This window comes from Notolabrus celidotus, chromosome 22, assembly GCF_009762535.1.
Source record: "Notolabrus celidotus isolate fNotCel1 chromosome 22, fNotCel1.pri, whole genome shotgun sequence".
NCBI classification, from domain to species: Eukaryota; Metazoa; Chordata; class Actinopteri; order Labriformes; family Labridae; genus Notolabrus; species Notolabrus celidotus.
This window is the reverse complement of record NC_048293.1, coordinates 8,958,127-8,981,292: the sequence shown is the minus strand read 5'-3', so window position 1 is coordinate 8,981,292 and position 23,166 is coordinate 8,958,127. Positions and strand designations below refer to the sequence as shown.

At 41.8% G+C, this 23,166-nt stretch overlaps 1 protein-coding gene across 7 annotated transcripts in view; it reads right to left on the bottom strand.

The window, feature by feature from the left end:
* Positions 1-5,994: 5,994 nt before the first annotated feature.
* The window catches only part of qkia (QKI, KH domain containing, RNA binding a), a 75,458-nt gene continuing 58,286 nt past the window's right edge, over positions 5,995-23,166 (bottom strand). The window contains exons 5-8 of one of the 7 annotated variants that reach the window (XM_034674530.1): positions 17,967-18,054; positions 16,107-16,523; positions 14,056-14,130; positions 5,995-12,789 (exon numbers count right to left, since the gene is read on the bottom strand). In XM_034674530.1, the coding sequence (XP_034530421.1) occupies positions 12,773-12,789; positions 14,056-14,130; positions 16,107-16,523; positions 17,967-18,054 (597 nt within the window). In that variant the 3' untranslated portion in view covers positions 5,995-12,772. Of the gene's footprint in view, positions 12,790-12,891; positions 14,131-16,106; positions 16,548-17,966; positions 18,055-23,166 lie in introns of those variants that run through there. The other 6 variants (XM_034674528.1, XM_034674532.1, XM_034674534.1 and 3 more) reach the window with 6 other exon arrangements.

The following is a 23,166-nucleotide window of genomic DNA, read 5'->3' as shown; positions in this document are numbered from 1 at the left end:
GTGACATAATGCACAAGAACAGCAGTAAAGTTAGCTTGTGTGGTTACAATGACAGGAAACTAACCTGTTTGCTAACTTTCATGCTAATGCTACTCATAGCAAACTAGCCTTGAGTTTGATGATTTATGACATAAAAATTGTAATGAAGAGTATTAGAAATAATGCTAAAACTACCACAAATGTAGCTAATTTAAGTTTCTTTCCCCTTTCCTCATCATGCAACATCCACATCAAACTATTGTAAACATTGTGCTAAAGTGTAATTAAGCTAGCAAACGGTTTGGTTTTGCTAGTTAGCTTAACATTAGTCAATCAATCAACAAACATAGCAGGTCTAGACCCTACCCTATGTTAAATTATTAACAAAGACCCAACATCAAGACAGGATAAGATCCAGTCCCCTCTTACTGACAGGACTTGATCTTTTCTCATCTTAATCCAAGAGCACTGCACCTCGCAGTATGTAGCTTGTTACAGCTACAAGGAAACATGTCCTTTAACAGGCAGACACCTCAAGCAGAACCAGACCCATGTTAAAGAGAGAGAGAGAGAGAGAGAGAGAGAGAGAGAGAGAGAGGGAGAGAGGGAGAGAGGGGGGGGGGGGGGGGGTGGGGGGGGGGGGAGGATAAATCCACAGATGATGCTAAATAATGATATTGTTATTATTTGTGCTGTATTCTTACCACTTGAGCTCATTTGAAAGGCTGTTTGGGAAGAGAAAAAAAAATCAGTGATCGTTAGCGTATTATTAGCCACACCTGTGCTCTTTTAAAGCTGCAACAGCTGTCACAATGTCTGCAGTGTATTTTAATTGAAAGCAGGTTATCTTGATAGGGGAATAAAAACAGTAATGGCCAAATGTTGAGGAACCTAAAAAATAAGTCCAACTTAAAGACTTGGGAGAAATTAGCACCAGGACACATTTTTCATTTACAAGACAGGGGAAGATAACTTATGCTGTAATGAATGCACTTGACTGGCATGAACTGATAACATAAAGAAGTGACTGTAAATATGATCAAATAATTCGGTAAAATACATTTGTATAATTTTTTATCAATGTAGATCAAGTGTCTTTCCCTAAATCTCCCCATCCAGCAGGGGCGATTCCAGGGATGGCCAGGGGTAGTCATGGCCCACCTTAATATCTGATTGGCCACCCAAATAGTCACCCCAAAATCGTAAACAATGATTGGGTATTTGCTTTGTCAGAGGCAGTATGATGAAAGAGAAGTGTTCTGAAGACATTTCACCTGCTGAAACTTAGATTGACCCTGAGGTTTATCTCCTCCGACTGTTGGTGTCAGTTGAATCACTATGTTGACACTTTCTACTCTTAGCACTTAAATTTGACTCCCACTAAAAATCCTTTCCATGTATTTCACCCAGTCAGGTATCTCCTGGTGCAAAACTACAACTAACATTTACTTTGAATGTAACCTAAGCTGACTGGAGCATGCAGTACTTAAACTTTTATAGTTTTTGCACAACTGCTGTGAGTAGGGGAATGTGCAGGCAAGTGGGTGCAGACAGACAGAGAGGCCTGACAGAGGACACTGCACACACACACCTGTTAGAAAGTCTCTTGTCAGCATTAGGTGACAAAGCAGGCCTGCAGTATTCACACCTGTCTAGATCACTCAACTGAACAACAGCAGAAAAACATCAGGACAGCCTGCTAGACTGGCGGGAAAGATTCCATGTTTTCTGCGAGCCAGTGTGATGACGCTTATCTGAGGACAATTTCACTTCTTATGGTGACAGTCAGGGACTCAGGGAGGACATGAAGGACAGTGGGAATTTCAGCCTACCTGATTGATCACACATGTATGTAGCCAAAGTACAATTAAGATGTTTTTAAAATAGAAAAAATATTTATGAGTCAGGAACCCTGACAGATTATTTCCAGCTGAAAAAGAGAAGCAGGGTGTGTTCTTAAGAGCCTTACTTGGAAAGAAAGATTTTTTTTAGAGGACACAATCACCTGTGCTTTACAATACAGAGTGATGGATTTCACAGAGAGACGCAAAATGACTGTTACTCATTCCTGAAGGAGAAATTCCCCTCTGTGGAAACAAAATAAATAAAACTGCTGTTCTTCTCTGTGCTGTCTGTCTCTCTGTCTAACTACTCACTGTCTCACTATTTCTAACACACACACACACACACACACACACACACACACACACACACACACACACACACACACACACACACACACACACAAAATCCAGCTGCTAGACTGTGTCACTCGGCACAGGTGCCCAAAGAACTACAGAGTTTCATTCATCAATCCAAGCCTAAAACGTGCAACAACTGTGCACGCTGAAACAACTCACTCACTCACACACACACACCACACACACACACACACACACACACACACACACACACAAACACACACACACACACACACACACACACACACACACACACACACACACACACACACACACACACACACACACACAGTAAGACAGAGAGAGAGAGAAACAGCTGCACTCTGATGAATGCCTTACATTCATTCCACAGGAAGCTGGTTCATCTGTCACTGCTGATGCAACCCTTCCACTCTTCCCCCGTCAAACACACATACACACTCGCTCACACACACACACATGCAAACCCAAGTTCTCTTTCTCTGATTAGACTCCCAGCTGCTCTCTGCGACAAATGCTCCTTTGATGCATCTTCCCGGGGGCCAAAGCTACCATCAGCAGCACCCTCCACCTCCTCCCTTCCACTTCTGCACTCTTCCTCACTCTCTTCGCTTCCTGCGCAGCTTTCAAGTCACTTCCAGCAGCCCCCCTGCCATGAACCGTTACTCCCCACTGCCCCATTCAGCAGCAGCTCGAGCTCTGTCCTCGAGCTAGAGGATGAGAGAACAAAGTAAAAAGATTTGCCCGTTTCGTTTGTTTCTTTTTTTTCCTGCTGGATTGTGGCGTAATGAGAAGTCCTCTTCAGAGTATTTTTGTTGTGATTAACACATGAGAAAAAAAATGGGACTCTGACTGCAAAAATATGCAACTGTGCATCTTCTCAATTTTGTGGCAACAGCTGGCTCAGTTCACCTCACAGAGTCATCAGGAACCCCACAGGAGTTGTTAGCTGATGTAAATGGGACTAAACTGCAGCCCTGACTCATCAGTTTGATGAGGAAGAAAGTGAAAACTACTCACTAAGGCAGGACTTTCACATGACTTTCAATACAGGTTGAAAAGTTTGATCAATTCCGTTTGTACTTTCACACGCATCTAACTCCTCCTGTGATCAGCCAATGAAATTACATGTTTAATAATCAGTCTAAGAGCATGCATGGTATCGCTTACATTCAACACTCAAGCAGACACACTAAAAAAAGAGGAAAAATAGAGTTTCTAAATGTGTCTGTCATGAGCTGAGTGTGCAGACTGCTTCCAGTTGGCTCATGTGCAGAATCAAAATGCAGAACAGAAACCAGATTAAGGTATAAGTATACCTTTAGTCATTCTGTTAATGGGATTACACTGCTGTTTTTATCCTTGATATAATGAGGGTGGTGTTAAAGTGTCAGCAGCAGCAGTGATGATTGTCTCCATGCATTAGATTCAGCATTTCTTGTTAGGTTATCACCAATGATGCTGAATATGTATCCTTTAACCCTTGTTTGCTGCACTGCTGTATGTCTGATTTAATAACAACTGCATTAGTATCCTTTATAGACATACTAAATGTATTATATAATTTTATTTGAGGTACTGAGTCTCGCTCTTACACTCTTATCAGTGACAAGATTGGTTATTTCTTTAAAGTGAACCTTAATGACCATGTTTGGGTCTGATTTTCCACGAAGAAAGCCGAGTCAGGAGTTTTTTCCCACCGTTTTTACATAAAGTTTTGTACCTGCGTGGATACTTGAGAGAGATTAACAAAAATATGTACATTTTCAGTTGAAGTATTCCTTCAGAGAGATAAACTATACGTTCAGGGCTATGCTAGGTAAAAGAGCAAATGGCTATGACCAGGATTCAATGTTTATGCTGGTATATGACTGCTTCAATGCTCTTTGAGGACTAAAGACTGAAATTATTGGCATATTGGTGTTATTCTGACATTAAGTGCGATACTGGAGCACATATATTTATGACATTGGGCTGCGATGGGTCATGCTAAGCTGGTACAACTGGTCACCTTTTGTAAGCTAACAGTGGTATATCAGAACTTACTAAGTTAGTCGTTTTCTCATTGAGGTCAATAATTTACGTAGCTACAAATTGGTACATTATCTCATCACTCTGTATCCTGTAAAAAGTCGCCTTGAACAAAGAGAAGTACTGTTAAAAACAAGATCTGTATTACATTAATTAGCTTCCACAACAAATGCATGCTTTTGCAGGAGCAACATCATTGTGACAGTGGGTGATGGGGCTCATGGGAAATGCAGTCTTCATCCAAGATAAACACTTCTAAATTCATCTTAAGGAGTCACCAGAATCAACAAAAGGAAAACTCCTTACAGTGCCTTTAAAACACAACATCTAAAAACAGTGTCAGACATTCACGTTTCATGAAGGTGAAAAGACTTGAGTGTCTCCTGGGATGAAACCGAATGTTTTTGTTGTTGTTTTTTTGACAGCACTCAATAGTACAAATGTGAATGATCAAAGGTTCCATAGATAATCATGTCTATGTCAAACATCTGATTAACAAACCTATATTTAAAGTCCAGCCATGAAACCCAGATTTTTCTATTTGTGTCTTAGTGTGTGTGCATGGAGGGCATTTCTGCCTTTCTTCAATCTACTGGGGAGAGAGAAAATGTGGGTAGAGTGGGTCAAACTGGGGACTACGGCCTCTGGTTTGGCTTGGCAGTTTAAGTGCACCCCATCTGCAGTGTCTCAGTAATGCTGCTCTTGAAGTAGATACCAATTACACAGAGGACACAAAATAACTTGTAATTTAATTCTAAGTGTAACTTATGTGTCATTTTCTATCTTTTTCTTAGTTAGTAGTGTTTATGACTAACTTCTGCACTTTATTTTATCAAATTGCTTGTATTTATATTTTAATGTTTGTTGTCGTTATCTGTCTGTTTTGTTTACTATGACGTATGTTGCTGCCTCTCTTGGCCAGGTCACACTTGTGAAAGAGGTCTCGATCTCAATGGGTCTTTTATCTGGTTAAATAAAGGTTAAATTAAAAAAATAATAAATGACCTGTTCTCATTAAAAACTGGGAAACGTCAGAACCCCAAACCGACTATCAGGCTTATATAGAGAACATCATTTTCTAAGATGAATCAATCATCTTAATTATGCTGGTAGAGGCCTGACACACCACAATTTAAGAAGCTCTTGGGAGCACATTTTGGAACTCTTTCTATAATAAAACTTCACTGCTTTGTAATTTAAAGATGACATCTTTCTTGTGAGCGTGTAAACACTGCAGCTCATTCGGTGGGATGTGCAGATTTTAGCGAGTGCTTGACCTCTGTGCTGAGTTCACCAAGCAGCACTGCCACTCTGACACATAACTGTGCATCGCCTCTATTAAAAGAGATCTGTCTCCTAATGGTGTCAGTGTTCTGTTGGCAGGAGAAGTGTGAACTTTTAACCAAATGCCACAGTACTTCATATCATCTGTTGTGTGCTAGGAATGCAGAGCGATTGACCTGATTGAAAAAGGGGGATTTGTGTGCCAGTTCAACTTGACTCCAGCCAGGAATAGATTTTAACAGTTTAATACCATCTCCAGAGAGAAAGCTTTGACTGTAACCCTCTCAGAGGGTTTACATTTCCAACATTCTGACACCACACTAAAATCCAAAAGAGAGGCCTCGATCACACTTTGAAGGTTTACGCAGATTTATTTAGCCAGTGTTGAACTTTCACGTTTTTATTTCCTGCAAATGTGCGACACACCTACCTTTTAACGGCCCACAGTCACAGCAAATCCACAGAAATGATGTCAGCCATAAAGAAGCAAAAGGACGAGTCCAGGTAGAGCAGTCAGAGGGAAGCTTGTAAATATGGTTCTTTATTGCACACATGACATTTGTTTTCCTTTCTTTTCTTTTCTTTTTTTTGGTGTGAGCAACAAAAACTGGCATTACATGTTTTACACCCTAATCAAAAATTCTCAGTCTAACCCTCTATAAAAACAAGGTAACACAAACAAAATAAAGGCTACTTCACATAAAATCTTACAACTCCACAACAAAAAAGAAAAATCTCACATATTTTAGTGCACCACTATACGGATGAGGAACTGACAGTTTATATCATACTAGTATGACTTTAGGAAAAAAAAGAGACTTCTGATGCACATTTATCACAGTCAAAAATAAAGAAAAATTCCAGTGGGGCTTTAATTTTTCTCGTTCTGTATTTTGGTAGCATTTGCCCTTTAACCACCTGAGTGCTACATCGCTGAGAGCAATACTGATTGGTTAACCTGCCGTTTAACTCATTGGAGGAATGTTTGTTAAACAGAACAGAAGAAAAAGAAACGACTGACAGGTGAAAAGGTAGTTAGTAGATAAATACACTGAATGCCCTGTGTTTGGAAAAGGCACTGAGAACATGGCAGCAGTATGCACACAGGCGTTAACAGCATACTGTGGTCCGATCAGGAAGAGTTCTCAGTCAATCAGATTCAGAACAGGAGCCATTAAACCGGAAGTTTAATGGTGGGAACAGTTGTGACCAAAATTCCAAAGATTTTCAGTCAAACATTCCCAGTTTGAGTATGTACAGAAAATAAAAAACGTGGGCATTTAGTTTTTTTTGTGCTTAACAAAAAAGCTTTCCGGCGAGATAAAGGGAGGCAGAAAATTGGCACTTGAATGATAAAGTACAAAAATATATTATTCCTCAATCTCGAGGGAAAAGGCACTTTTTTTTTTCATTCCCAGATGCATTGTTGTTAGGCAGTGTTTGTTGTGCTCTGGAAAATAACGTCCACGATTAATGTCTTTTTCATCTGCCTGCACTGACAAACAGAAAAACAAATCGCCTGCTAAATGGGCGGAAACTGGCTCAAACTGCTCATTATGGCGAAAAATAAGCCAATCAAAAAAAATGGAAATAGAAAAAGCTTTTACTCAATGTGGATAAAAAAATGTTTGCTGCTGTAATCCAATCTCTGCCTTGTCTTGCTGGTGTACAAGCAGGTGTGGGCGAAGAACGCCCGATTTTCAGATCAAAGACATGAGATGTTAATTCCAGAGAGGAAGAGAAGTGTTAAGTTTGATGTTAGACACTTTTAATCCTTGTTCTTCGCTTGCCGAGACATGAAGGAAATTGCAACAGTTAAGGCCGAGTTGTTTTGTTGTGCAGATTTAAAAAGAAAAGAGAGAAAAAAAATGTTGAGGCATCACTCAGTGGGTTAAAGTAATAATCAGGATTAATGAAGTTAATCTTTTTGCTTGTGTGTCAGTGTCAATACCTTAAATTAGAGGAGGAGGAAGGAAGCTGAATAGAAGAGAGGAGAAACCCGGGACGAGCACACTGACACAGCAGAAACAAAGAGAAAAAACTAACTCCCAAAAACAATAAATACTGGCTAGCTGAAAGCCATATCAGCGTTTTACACTGGAAGGAATAGGGAGGGTTGTTTTGATCCCAGAGTACTTCATATTGGCATGGTGTACTGGTGTGTGTCTAAGCATTATGGACGCTCCCAAATGGCCCAGTATTAGCGCTTATATCAATAAGCCAAATGGGGAGAAGTGTTCACCAAACAGACAACAGCTGGTGATAACTGTAATGCTGCTATCCAGGCATGACAAGCCATGGATGCAGTGGAGGAAAAAAAACTCACAATGAAAGACCGGGGACAGATTTAGACTATCACACAACTGTCATCTGTAAATTTAGCCCCGAGTTGTAATGTCCTGCTCTACATGATTCACAGTAAAATTAATCCTTTTGAGATGACTAATATGCAGTGTCTATGCACAGATTATCACTAGTCCTGCACGAACGAGGAGAAAGAGGACTTTTATCTTTAGGGATTATTTTTCCACTCTATGAGAGTAACCATTGTGTACAAAAAACCCTCCACTCTTTTAACCAGAGTGTGCAGCTCACCCAAAGGATACCCAGTGACCTCAAGTAACATGCAGCTTATTATATGACCACCCTTTCCCTCCCATTCAATCCCATCCACCCTTCGACACTTCCTGCTGTCTCTCGGGGTCAGACACAGAAGGACAGGACGACTAATAAAGAGCGTAGTGTCAGAAACGACGAGACACAGCAGCAGTATTGGAACTGAGCGAGGAGGGAGGGAGCGAGTATGAGAGTGTGAGCAGGTTTCTCCAGCATAGAGGTGAGAGTGCGTGAGCGGCAGTGAGGGGAGGAGGGGGGCACTTATCAACTCGTGCAGCTTCCAGTTAGGTTGTGTTGTGTGTGCCTGCAGGTGACTGGTCTGTGTGTGTTTCTGTAGTGTGCGTGTGAATCAGTCAGTGTAAGTGATGGCCAGACACCAGTTTTTAATCGTGTTAGTCCGTGAACCAGACCAAGGTAATACATTCATGAAACTGGTTAAAACACAAGACAAAATATCAGCAAAGTTAGTAAAATTCTTACTAAGAATGTTTTATTAAAATAAATGCCAAGAGGTTAATAAGAAAAATAACAGCATACACCATGAAAACTAAATGCAAGCATGTAAAAATACTTATGACAAGGAAACTAATAAAGTAGCTAATGAGTTAAACAAGCTGGGAATTGGCAAGAAAAAAACAGAACAAAATATAACAGGGAAAAAGGCAACACTCCCCACAAGAGACAGTTTCAAGATGTAAAAGAGAAAGAGGGGAGGAGGAGAGGGGAGGGAAAAAAGTAGCAGTGGGTTTCTTTAAAAAAAAAAAAAGAAAAAAGAAAAGCACTCAGAAACATGATTAATATACATATAAATGAGATTAGAAAAATACATTATAAACCTGTAACAATGGCTGTTAATTACATTATCATACATGTAGTAGGCAGGCCAGAGAGAATACGGTAGGTTTAGATTTCACCTTCACCTGATGGACTTATCCAGCCTTTCACAATGACACAGCAAGTTGTAACATTGCAGAGGGAATTTTCTTAATACTGTCAAATGCTGAATAGCCATCTCTTGATCTGCTTTAATATTGCATTTCAATTTTAAAATAATAACACTGAGAAGAAAAATTCATTGACCTTTCGGTGTAACAGCACGATGAAAGAGCTATGAGTAGAAAAACAAACTGCCAGGGTGATATTGGGATCCATTCCTCAATTTATCATGAGTTTATTTCACCTTCCAGCAATAAACTGAGCTTGTTTCAATAGCTGCAAACTGTTCGGCTGTGAAAAGAGTTGTTTGCTTTATTAATCAGTGTTTCATCCGTCCCATTATAAATCTCCTGACTGTATTGAAAGTCTGTTTGTCAGATGGAGACATGGACTGGATGCTTTCAGTTTGCAGCTGTTGAAACAAATGGGGGTGACCAGTCCCCCCTTTTTATATCCGTTCCCTTGACTGTTGTGTTATTCGTTTAGGTTTGTGATCCAAACATGCTCTGGCAGACTGCTGCATTGCTATTGGCAGTTCAATTTGTTCTAGGAAGTTTGTCACAGTTCACCAAAAAAAAAAAAGAAATAAATCAAGACAATATTTCATATGATCATTAAAATCCAAACGAAAAGAGAACAAAAAACCTGCACATACAGCAGAGTAAAGGGCCATCAAGTCAAGGAACAGAAAAACAAAAACTCAGTTTCAGGAAGACAAAACCATGGCACATATTTTAGCTGGTCAAAACGACTGCTATTCTTTTTGCATAGAATAACTCGAGTAACACCACGATAAAGGTGGGAGCTACCCTGCTCAACTATTCAGAGCGTGTAACACTAGCCATTCCTCTCTGCGCCGTTGCGGTGGGGTGCTGGATATTATTGAACACAACTGGAATACTCAGAAAACAGAAACCACTGTTGATAAGGCACTTTGATTTGATCATCCTTTTTTTTAAACTCTCCAGGCGTCTGTCTTGCTCTAACCTTTTCCAGGGTTATGACTGTTTTGGTCTTCGTCTTCCTTTTCAAATCATATCCAGGGTAACAGCACTTTTTTTTTCTCCTCACCCACTCAGCTTTTGTTTTCCCCCTATACTGTTTAAAACTTTTTTTTGTCTTTTTTTCTGATTTTGTAACTGCAAGTAAAGTATCAAAAGCTAAAATTGCCAAAAATAGAGTTCTCAATTTTTTTCACTTCTCCAGCACCCTGTAAAATTATCTATTTTTTGTTCTCTTCTGTATTTGTATATGCCAATGACAGATATCTACATTTTTATATATTTATATATATATATATATATTTATATATATATAATAACGTATGTATAAAGCCAATTTGAACAGGCAGGCATGGCTTTCACATCTATTTTTCTTGAGAGAGTTTCAACAAAGGTTCGTGGGCTCAGGATCTAGTCTACGATACAGGAGGTGTGACACATTGTGGATGCGCTTTTGGATGGTTTGTTATGTTTTAGAATAGAATGAATGTTTCATCAATTAAAAAAAAAAAAACGGGTTTATCTGCAGGAAGGCTCAGATTATGCCGACCTTTTATCCCAACTAGGGTTCATAAAGAAAAAAAAACGAGGAGGAAAAAAAAAGTCCAAATGTTAGATGCAAAAATAAAAACGAACAAATAAACACTGTTTGGCAATGTGGCTGATGAAACAACTCAAACTAGAAGCCAGGTATCATGACAAAAGCATTTATGTACAGAACTTCAAAGTGCCCTTCCCCCTAACAACAATAGCTTGTTGATTTAGTGTTAACTGCCTGCCTTCACCTCCTCAGAAAACAGAGCGTTTATTGTGTCAAAAGCTTATGACTCCAAATCAAATCAGAGAGAGGGTTTTGGTTTTATTTAGGCTTGGTTCAAACCTGATGAATACGCTACTTGAGACAAAATACCAAAAGTTCTGTAAAACACTGAGTGAATCTTTAGTTGCCCCATTTTTTTCCCCTGTTTGAATTATGTCACTCTTTGGTGAACTTCTGTATTGACTGCTACACAGTTAGAACCCCCAAATTATCATCCAGGAACTAGTATACTTGGTATGAGCCTCAGATCTTATTGGAATCACTGTCGTCAGATTAGCTTGTAGTGATTGTAATTAGCCACATGGACCCTTCTTTAATATGTTCATGGTCCTAGAATGCGCCTAGAAACATTCTCATATGGAGTTCTGAAGATGTTGGACCCTGACAAGCCTCTCTTTCCAAGACAACCAGCAGTGAAACAATGGCTAAAAATATCATGTGGGGAATCTATGCGCTTCTGAAAATTCAGCCAAGATATTTAACAGAAGTGACTTTATTTGTGTCAACAGCATAAAGGAGGGGTGTGTCAAAAAGCTTAGAGGTGAAATAAAAAACCCTGCATCTGATTTGACTTGTAGTGACTCAGCAGTCTGTGTCAGCTGAAGGCAGGCACCACGAATTCACACCTTTCCAACTCTAAATCACAAAGAGCCCTCTGTGAGACAGATGGCATAATCGCAGATATTAATTCATTGGAAAACCCTTTGGCTAAATATGCACACTTAATACTTTTTTTGTCTTTTCAATCACAGCTCAGCTAACTCATTGAGATATTTTTTCTAAATACATCAGGCACTGTATAATGGATGTAGTGTGGATGGGGGTGTAACAATGGTCAGTAGTCTAATAAGCACTGTTCCAATGTCCCCAAAGCCTCAGCACACCCTACTTTCATTGTAGTATTAATTAAAAAACACGCACACACACAGACCCCTCATCCCAAATAATGACCTTCCCATCGTGCCCTTCATCTTTCCTTATTTTTTGCAGCCTGCATCAAACTCAGATTGCGGTTTTTAGTTTTCCAGAGATAAACACCTGCCATATTTCAGCTAGTCCAATTTAAGCAAAGCTAATTAGTCAACATGAACAACAGAGAAAACCAAAAATCAGGTGTAGAAAATGACTCAAAGTAAAGCAAACAAAAGACAGGAGAAAAAAAAACACACACACATAATCATAAAAGCTCCATTGCAATCATTTCAGCCATGCTTTTTAAAAAAACAGACAGAAAGCTGTTGAGAGATGCACCACCCAGAATGTGTCAGCTTGTAATTACATCTTAGAGCTCAACAATTGCACTACATGTGAAAAATGACTAGAAATTAAACAAGTTAATGTGAGTGTATGTTCTCTTTCCTTCTGTTTCTTTTTCTCTCTCCCAAAAAGTTGGGTGTTGGAAGCGGGGAGGGGGAAGGAGGAGGGCTTTTGCATTTGAGGGGGGGTGGCGTCATTTCTCTGAAACCAAAGGGTTTGCGTCAAATGGGTATTATTGAACTTTGACTCATACAAGTGAGGTCACCAAATTAGAGTACTGAAAGGAGGGTGGGTGGGCAGGTTGGGTGGGGTTCTTTATTGCTATATATTCAGTGCAGATTTATGAGTAAAATAACACATCCACCCGGTGTGTGATTCATGAAGAAAAAGAAAGAGAAAGAATGGGAATTAAAACTCAATGAACAGAGGGAAAAAATGAATATTACACAACTTTGTTGGTTGCGTTGTGTTTCTGTGAAGATTCTGCGTTGGTTTCTATTTTTTATTTTTTTGTCAGAACGTGTTAGGGTAACTGTACGGGCAGGCGCCTCTCTCTCTCACTTGCGTCCGAGAGGCTAGCAAAAGGCAATTACCAGTTAACTGATCAGCAGGCAGGCTTGGGGCGGCTCGTCATTGGGTGAAGAGTTCAGAGGTCAGAAGGTCATGTGTTAGTTGCCGGTGGCGGCTAGGTGGTTAGAAACAAAAACAAAACAACAGAAAAAAAAGATAGAAAGGATATTAGTGTCAGCAAGAAGAGACTGGAATGACATCATTTTAACAATAAAATGAATGCAATCTCTTATGTCGCCACCCTGCTCCTAATTCCCATAATGCCAATGTGAGATGGACCCAGCTAACTTATTATTATCATCATGACGTTTCTGCATCATGATCCCAACTACTCAGCCCCCACCCTGAACCAGGTAGCTGTGTGGTTTAATTTAAGCGCACATTGCCCCATAACCAAAAAAAACTGAAGCAGACAGGTCGGACAGACAAACAAAATCAGAAAAACAAAAATCTAGTGTTTTAGTGTCTGTCAAGTTGGAGTGCAAGTTACAGACAGTGTGATTAGTCATACGGAGGACTTACGATATCTAATGTTATGTGAGGGGGGCTGTGACTAGTGGCAAATGTGCAATGAATAGATGAATCGATGTTTTCCGATTCTTTCTCTTTATTTAGCAGTATATTTTTTATAATATAAATATACACAAGAACCATAAATACATTTGATATAAAATGATCAAATATAAAATGACAGTACCTCATGTACAACTGAAATATTAAAAAATGTATTTTAGCTTTGTTTCAATTTCTTTGCAAAAAACACTGGAGAGAATGCAAGCTACTTCAGCTTCTGTCTGTGCGTGTCTATCGTCCATAGAAAAATAAAATGCGAAATAAATTTAAATTTCAAGGTGAAATGGTGCCTGGTAGCAGCGTGGCTACGTGTCTTCTGCTTACTAGGTCTCTCAGTTACAGTATAGAAATGCTTCTCCTTTTTTTCTTCGCTCCTTATGAGCGGAGGAGATAAATCATGTATGGGAACAAGCCTGCCCCATTTTACGCTCTAATCTCACATCAGAGGAATGTCATTATACACCTTCAACACTGCCTGCTAAGTACTACCTGTCCTGGCTTCACAGCTGCATGAACCAAAAGCTGTTCAGATCACTTTTGCCTGAGCTTTGACATATACACAGTCTACATACACTGCATATGTACTAAGTACTAATGTAAACAAAATGTGCATACCACAAGCAACCATTTAGGCTGGTGTGTGGATGTATGGGGTAGGAGAGGTGGTGGCGGGGAAAAGGAGAACAAAAAAATAATACAATACAGACAATATAGAATTCCCAACTAAGGCATCGAGGCATAATAGGCATAATAATCATTGAAATTCATCAGTCAATAGCAGAGTGTAGCTATAGGAGACTAAACTGACCTCTGTCAGCGGTCACAATCCTTTGGTAAGGATGGACCCGCGTGTCATGCCGTCTCACTTTAGTAGCCATTGCACCTAGATTGTAACAGGTCCACAAGGTTAGAAACCATTCACTTTGAGCAGGGGAAAAACAGTCATCTTTACAGTAATACATTCACATTTTAACCGTTATCATTATAATGCTTGGATAATACATAATACACAGAATAGCAACATAATACACATTATAATACATATACACACATCACACATATCTTTTTTACGTGTAGAAAATATAGTAGAAAACAATAATTCGCCTTTTTGGAGTTTAACTTGGTATTTAAAAAATGCATAACTTAAGTAATAAATTCCACAGTGCTCAGAGTTATACGGAGGACTCTTTTAAAGGGGGGGCAGGTAAAGGTAAAGGCTCCTGGGCTGTCTGGAAAAATAATGTGATTTCTTCCTCTGGGATCCAGGGGGGGATTGAGAGAAATTTGTCTCTTTATTTTGAAAGGAGGGGAAATCCAATACAGCTCTGATGGTAATTGAATAGTGCAAGACACCACCTGCCTCTTCCTCTCCCTCGCTCTTTCATTTTCCTCTCTCCCTCTTTCACAATTTCTCTCCAGGTCAATCTGTTCTCCAGCGGCAGAGGCTGTCATTTTGCTCCTATATTTGTCACAACTGATTTCTTCCTACCGTGGCGCTCGACTCTGCCTTGAATACATGACACAAACTGTTGGTGTGTCGCTGTATCTTCAAGTGCTTCCAAAGTGAAGCGTTGAAGAATTAATAACAATGAATCAAGCTTCCCAGAGGAAGAGGGTAAAAGTGAAACAAGTCATAAAAGTCTACGAGGATTTGATTTTGGCGTTGTCAAATTAAGAGAAAGTTTTGGCTTGTGTCGACACAGCCACCTACACCACTCTGAAGGAGCAGATGGCCTGACATCTCCTTATTCTCAGCGGCTAGATTCAGCGACGCAGGCAGCTGAGCTGAGTGCAGTGTGTGTTTGTGAGTATGCGAGAGAGTGGTGTTCCACAGGGCCCAGTGTTGCTGAAGGCACCAATCGATAGTGTGAGTAAATAAAATGCACTAAGCTGGTGTAACCCTGCAAGTTAAAGAGAGAAAAGCCAGTCAGCTGCCCCTGTCTGTTCTACACATGACTCCCAGAGGCACCTAAAAAACACAGGTCAGCTAAAATCACACTGTGTCTGCTACTGCCAGATGATGCTGCAGACAGAAATAAAGAAGCACCGGGGCAAATGAAGCCGGTTGTATCTTAACGTGGGACAAAGCATTGCTTTTGTTAACCATGGCTTCCATTCAACATAAGAAGATAACGTAAGTCACTATTTCATCACAAGATGTTGAGTTGTCTCTTTGGTAGCAGAAGTGTTGAATGTAAAGCACCATTGAGAATGAGTAGAATATAAAGACCCTCATACTGAACTGTACTCCTGACACATACACCAAGAGGAACGTCAGGTATTAGCGCCGAGCTCCAGTTCAAGAGGGGTGAGGCTGAGACAATGGAGAGAGGGGAAGGAGGAGAAAAAAGGGAAGACTGGAGGAATTTAATGAACATCCCCAGTGGGAGTGAGAGAGGGACTATCTACAGGCATCAAGGCCTGCCTGCAGAGAACAGTGCAGAGAAATGATTTCAAAAGCTGCAGAAATCCGAGGGGATCTGCCGCCAGACTGAATATGCCTCCAGGCCAGTGCATGAAAGGGTTAGAGAGCAGGCTGCGTGAATGCGAGTGCCTTTCTGCCAGCGTGCCTCGTTTCACACTGAGCCAAGTCCTCCTATATGAATCTTGCAGAAAAGAGGCAATGTAAACCTGAGAGCAGAACTGTTTGACGAGAGCGGGACTAAAACAGTGAAGTCTAAATCATAAAGGGAACCAAGAGCCTAGCCCTCACAAGGTAACCCCTGTCCCCCTTTGCCATCTTAAAACAGTGTCCATATGAGCCACATAGCTGGTCATCCCATTACCAAGAGCTTCCCCAGCACATCCACTCTTTGAGTTTGTCTGTTTTTGATCCTCAGGTGGACACGACATATTTACCTTTCAACAAGTCCTGACTGTGGCTCATGGAAGCCGCGTCCAGCACCCCAGCTCCAGGGTAAAACAAGGCCCCCTCCTGTCCAGGCTGGCCAAAGTTGGCCATTGTACCTGCCGCACCCATGCTCCCCCAGGCTCTCTTACCTAGAACCCCACTGTGCTCGATGGGGTACTCCAGCAGGGAGGTGGGTGCCAGGGCGTATGGGTAATCGTAAGGGGTGGTGTAGATGAGCCCGCCATCCGGTGTGGGAGGCACCAGGGTGGGGGTGCCATTGGGCAGCATGGCAGCCATCTGAGTGGGACGGATGAGGTTCATGATGGGAGTCCCGGCTGGTGTCTGAGGCCGGAGTGCCTGGGGAGGCAACACCTGACCATTGGGGGCCGCTATTAGGCGGGGGCCCTGAGCGGCTGCTGCCGCTGCTGCAAGAGAGAATGCAAGGGTAGCTGCCATAAGCAAGAGAGCAAAGGACAGGAGAAGAAAGAAAGAAAGAGGACAAAAGACAAAGTGTGGTATGGATGATCAAAATCACAGATGAACAGTGAGGAAAGAAAATACAAAGCAGGACAAGAGGAGGGAAGAGGAAGTGGCAGGTAGAGAGGAAGAGAGAAGGGGGGCAAAAGGGAAAATTAGTCCATGCAATGATCATGGTGTTGAACCACAAAAGCCACAATCTGTTGCAAAGGAAAAGTCAACATAGCCAAACAAAATAAAAACCCCTGACACCCAAACACAGGAAGCACAAAATGCTGCTGTCATCCCAATGCATTCAAAGCATACAAATCACCATGGCAGCTACACATTCATCTACTGGAGATGGCACAGGTGAGGTAAACAACACACATGCCAACAGAAATGGAGCTGATGACTACGTGTAGAGAAGAGACACTCGATGAAGGGCAGATCTCACACACACTGATCTACACCACGATGGTGCAATGCTACAAAAGTTTTTAGCAAGTGTTGATCCCACACACAGTCAGCACTCAATTTCAGTTGGAAAATGTACAATTTAACAGACAAAAATCATTGTTCAAGTGGTTCTGCATTAGCATGTGCTGCGAGCCGTGCCACACAAGCTTCCCCCCCAAAGGCAGGTCAATTACATCAAGCGCTATTGAAACTTCAGTTAGATGGTGGGCCGGTTAATCATGGCTCCCATTTTGAACAGATGTTATACAGGGAAAGTTAATTACTTTGATTAATTTATTCGTCATTCATTTCATAAATCTGAGCCCAAGTATATGAACACGTTTAAATTCAATTCTGAATCATAATAAAGTGTAGAACCAAGGGTCAAGAAAGTAAAGATCTAGGCTGTACAGGAAAAAATGGGCTTTATATGATTCAATGTATCCAATTTTGATTATGATGCATTTATAATTTACATTAAAGCATTTGCTTGAGTATGGATCAAACACTGGAGATGTTTGCGCTTGTGACTAACATGCAGAGTTGAGCAGGTGGAGTATTGCGATGTGCTGAAAGTTTGCAAAGAGCAGGTGATACGGAGAGATTGCGTCTGTACTGCAGGGAGGAGGATGAATGGAGGTATGGATGAAGGACAGAAATACATGACAGGACAGAATGGAAGTCGTCCTACTCATGGTTGGGTAGGTGAACATAAATTGTCTGGAGAGATCCAGAAATAAGAGGAATCTGAAAGTGGTCAGGTATAAAACAATGGTATGACTATGCATTAATTCAATGACAGTTCACAGTATTAGTTCATGAGATAATACAGTCATGAGGTGTCTTTTAATAACATATGGTGTATGGAGTTAAAGTTAGTTGTGTGTGGCTCCTGATAAGTGGACTGCATACGTTCTAAGTGTGTGTGTGTGGGATCATAGCAGCTCACTTACGGGTTTTGATGTTGTTGTCTCTGTACGTCCCATTGAGTATCGCTAGCTCCATCAGCTGCATCTTCTTCAAATTGTCTTCACCCTCCGCCTGCATTTGGAAAACAAGAACTTTAATGTTCATTCACAATAACACATTCATTTCACACAAGCTGAGGCCCCTTTATAGACCAATTCAAACAACCCACATAGCGACCGTTTCACCTAACAACATGCCTGGGTGTTGTAAAAAAAAAAAAAAAAAAAAAAAAGCTACACTGGGGCAGCTTAATCATTTGGACACTACATGTCATCTGTTCTCCACAAGCAGCACTTGGATGGGGTTTAGAGGAACAGAGATGGTGATAAGCTAAAGTGCTGTTGTCATGGCAGAGTGCCTTGTTGCTCCTAAAATGCTGACAGAGACATTAAGTGTGGGAATGCATATTCATAATCCATATCAGAATGATAATTACTGTAATTTTCTTTGCTCCCTTGTGCACAATCAAATGCGCAATAACCGCCCTGGCTAATGTCAGTCCTGTCAATTAATGTTTGGATAAATAAATACAAAAGCCGCAGCCACTGTCATTATCGCCAAATTAGGGGACTGAAATTATTCACGGAAAGCAATTAAGATAGCACCCCCTCCTCCCACACACACCCATCCATTCTCTCCCCCCTTTTCCATTCCTCCCCCAAACTCCATTTCCCCTGAAGCTAAGGAACACTCAATAACCATAACAACACAAAAGCCCCTGTGATTTTCCTGGTTGTACATCATCATTTAAGCAGGGCCTTGTGTGAATTCCTCTCCACACTGAAAGGTGTACAGACATGCATGTGAAGCCTGCTGACCTCTGAACCTCTCTAAGTGAACTATTGGTTTTATGCCATGTGTTGCTAAAACAGTAGAACAGATGAGTGTTTGCTCTGCACTGACACACGAAATAAGGCAAAGGTGGCTTGTGTACCTTCACTCTGCATGTAAACACATCATGTGCACACAGAGAAGGGCAGGCCAGACGCTTTGTGGTTGCAGTAATAAAAGCAAGAAGGCAGAAACTGAACCTTCTCCATTTCTCTTTTCTATCTGTGCACAGACTGTGTCTCCTGGACTAAGTCTAACAACAGTCTGCTGCTCTATTCAGAGGACGATAAGGAAAGAAAGACGTGGTGAGGGAGAGAGAAAGAAAGGGAAGAAAAAAGAAAGAACGAGGGCTCAGAGTTAAGCCCTCCCTTGAGACTCCTCTTCAACACAGCCACAGAGAGAAGAAGAGAAAGAGCGAGGTTAAGCAAGAGAAAAAGTGACAGAGGCTGGTCTCCCTTGACTAAATATAAGGCAGTGGCTTCAGAGCAGTCACAGTATTCACTTGTGTGTGTGTGTGTGTGTGTGTGTGTGTGTGTGTGTGTGTGTGTGTGTGTGTGTGTGTGTGTGTGCGTGTGTGTGTGCAAGCGTGCGTGCGCAATGTTTATTGTACCACAGAGCTGCCAATTAACGAAGCAAAGGAAATTTTCTCTAGTGCTTTTTCTCCTCCACTACCTCCACCGCGCTCAGTCTCTCTTTTCTTCTAATGGGGAAGGCAGGAAGCACCAAAAATGACACCATTTTTTTTTCTTGTCGAGACAGACAACAGGCCACAAGAGAGCAGTGCAACATGCATGATTTAAATATTTCTTTCACACTGTTTTAGATATCTTGATGATGAGTGTCAAAGAACTTGAGAAAAGATAAAACTTTATGATTAGCTTCACGGTATAAACAACAGAGATGTTCATTCAAGATCCATTCTGTTCAAAAGTGCATGATACTTTGAAGCTTAATGTCTAAAATAGAGACAAATTAGTACATTATACAGAAAAAAAGTGCATCCTCAATAATAAGAAGTCAATTGCGCTATAACACACAGTCTCTTCTCTCTTTTGTTCCCTCTCTAACAGCTTTGGATGTGAGGAAAGGGCCACTTGACATACAGTGTCAACAATAATAACCAGACTAGGCTAATTGAACATGGCCCAGGTCAAAAGGCAGCATTACTAATATGGGCAAGTTAACCCTCCTCAATGGAGAGACAAAATCACAACTAATTAGATGCTGCAAGGACTGTGTAAACAATGGTACACACGAATGAGCAAAACATGAAACAGCTGCCTATCACACCTTAAAAGGTGCAAAGTAAACATTATGATTTCTCATTGTGTTTTATCTTAGTCATTTACAGCCGTAATGCAGTTAGACCCTGACCTCTACAAGCCTAATGAAGAAAAAAAAAAGAGCAAAAACAAGTCTACCACTATTTTTTTTTTTCAATGACTCCCACAAATCATAACAGCTGTTTCTGTTCCCTCTTTGTGCGGTAGAGTATGTGTGTGTGTGTTCGTCTCCTCTGAAACTCTGTCAGCGGTTCTTCGAAAGTGGGCCAAGCAGACTTGCGAAACAAAGAAAAACGAGAAATGAGGGAAGGAAAAGACTAGACTAAACTTCACCAGAGTCAAATCACGGATGGGGCTCGATGTGTTTTGCTTTCAGAGCTGCACATTTGTGACAACAATAAATCAAACATTTGTCTTTGCCTTTGTCAGTTTATGGAGAGCTGTTTAAACACTGCTCACCCTGCTGAAATCACACTTGTCACAAGCTTTTCTCTTCCACACGAGGCTGCTGCTGCTGCCTCCTATCCTAATTTAAGCAGCTCCTTATTTTTCTAAAATCAATCGTCCCTGTGAGGAAGGTACATCCCTGCAGAATGAGAGCAAACTGGAGACACATATTTCTTTGTGTCTTATTGGTTATGCTAAAAATACACAAAGACAAGACTAACCTTTAAAATCAGACAAAATAATGAGTACGTTTAGAGGTGGGTTGGTCTCTATGTATAAGAGAGAGAGAGCACAAGTGGGGTTGCTTCACAGCAGGCTACATTGCAGGACAACTGCATGCTGGGAAATAATGTTCAGGCTGCTTATGTGTGTTTGTGTGAGTTGTATGATGATGGATCTGCTGGGTTGCGGGGGTTAAATGTGTGCAGGGCAAGAGGGGTGCCACCATCCATCCAACTCTGCATAGGTGGCACGCTGCCTGCTGAGAGGAGGGAGACAGAAATAGAGGGCAGTGAGAGGGGAAGAGCACAGATGCTGCTGCTAGGATGAGGTGTGCGCCGCTGCGTGTGAAATGTGTGTATCCCCAGTGGAGGGGTGCTGATATAGCTCCATCTTCTCTCTAACACAGTTTGTTAGCTAAAGCACTCAAACCCCGGCAGATTATTTCTGTTTTACATCTGAAATAAGCCAATTTTCCTGCATCAAGATACAAACTCTCTGCCGCAGCACTCCACTACATTTTCTGTAGACGTTTGGGAAATGTTGGCAGTGTTTCAGCTACACAAAAAGCAAGATGGCAGATCCAAAATGGCTGCAGACAGGAGCTGTGAGATCAGAAGAAAACAAAACATACTGCTTGGGACACCGCTGGAGTGGAGTTGTGTGCACTGGGCCAGCTTTCTGCCACAGCCCAGATGAATCTTTGATGAACAGTGCCGGTGAGAGCAGTTAACACTTTAATGTTGCCTTGCTTAAGGTGTTGCTGCATTAACAGACTCCTCTGTCAGCATGCAGCGCCCATAACAGAACATTTACTCAGATGCAGCTGCTGCTAGGCTCCTGTGTGTAAGCAAGCTGCATGTGTGTGTCTGTAATGATCCAGCTGAGGGGGGAATTCCCAGGAGAGGAATAGCTGCTGGATTATAGAACGAGAGAGGGATGAGGAAAGGAAGTTTTTCGTTATCATCGCTAACATGCAAGCATTGCGTGCGCGCAACAAACACACAACCCCCTCGTGCACTCCTGTCCATCAGCGGAAAAGCCACTCAATAAAGCTGCTCTATCCAGAAGAATCAGATTCAATCAATGAGGCCTATTTGTGAAATCAGCAGAGCGGGAAAAGCTATCAGGGAGGAGCAAGACGGAGGGGATGAGGGAAGGAAGGGAGGAGGGAGGGGTGCAGTGAGCTAAAATAGGTGAGCCGTGTCCCACTGCCTCTACCTGACAACCCTGCGATGAGGTCACCAGATGCATACTAAATCACTGTCATGCTTCACTCTCATCTGCCTCTCTCTCCTGATTGAAGCTTCTGTTCTTAAGTTGATAAATACAAACTGTAGCTAATGCCGATTGCTACACACAATAGCGCCAATGCTAAATGCTACTTACAGTCCGTGCATGTGTGCAACAGATGAGGGGCTGTTGGAGAGTGTTTACTTTTACTCACTCCCCACCCTGACACCTCAGCTCCAGACCCTTTCATATGCATCTCACCCAGAGATAAACACAACAGGCGCCTGGATTAGCTTGGATGAATTCGCTCATGTCTTTGGCTGCAACTGAGGGGGAGTTTTTGCTCATATCTGGCAGGAGTTACCGTCTATGCTGCTCATATCTGCTGGGAGAGATGAAATGATGAGCAGTGAGAGATAGATGGAAAGAGAGGTGGAACAAAAGGAAGGGGAAAAGAGCGCTGCAGAGCAACAACAAGAGAAAGCGTGAATGATTGTCTTTGAGTTGGTGGAGAGATGGAGAGATATGCAGGAAGAAGAAAGGGATAGCCGGAGAATATGAGACAAGAAAAGACAGACAGCGTAGTGAAAACCAATTTGTCTGTTCCCCAGTGGGCTGACACCGGCTACGGCCTGCTTTCCTTCCCTGGCCTCACTGCCAGTCATCACAAACAGACGTATGCACCGAGACTGTACACACAAACACACACGCACACACACACGCACACATATATCCGAGGCCGTAGCAGGGCCGGGGTCAGGATCTCTCTAAACTGCTCCAATTACCTCAGCAGTAAACACAGCCTGCCCCGGCTGCCTCCTGGGATACAGAAAGAGGTAGAATGTGTAGAACTGAGATGGAGGGAGGAGGGGGAATTTAGCAGAGTTTATAGGAGGCGTTGGTTCGGGGAGCCTCGGGGAGGGAGGAGTAGATGACTTCATGTAGAGGGGTGGATCTGGCAGTGGCGGCAGCTGGTTTCTCTCTCGTTCCCCTCCTTCTCCCACCTCCCTTTTGGTTCCTTCCCAAACTCTAACATCTGGAGGAAAATGATTACTCTCGCCACGCTGCCAAGACGACTTATCAACAATTCCACACTCTCCAGAAGCGGACGGTTAGAGGAGAGGAAGGAATGAGTACTTGTAGCGAGCTTGAAAACATCTCCACACTAAAT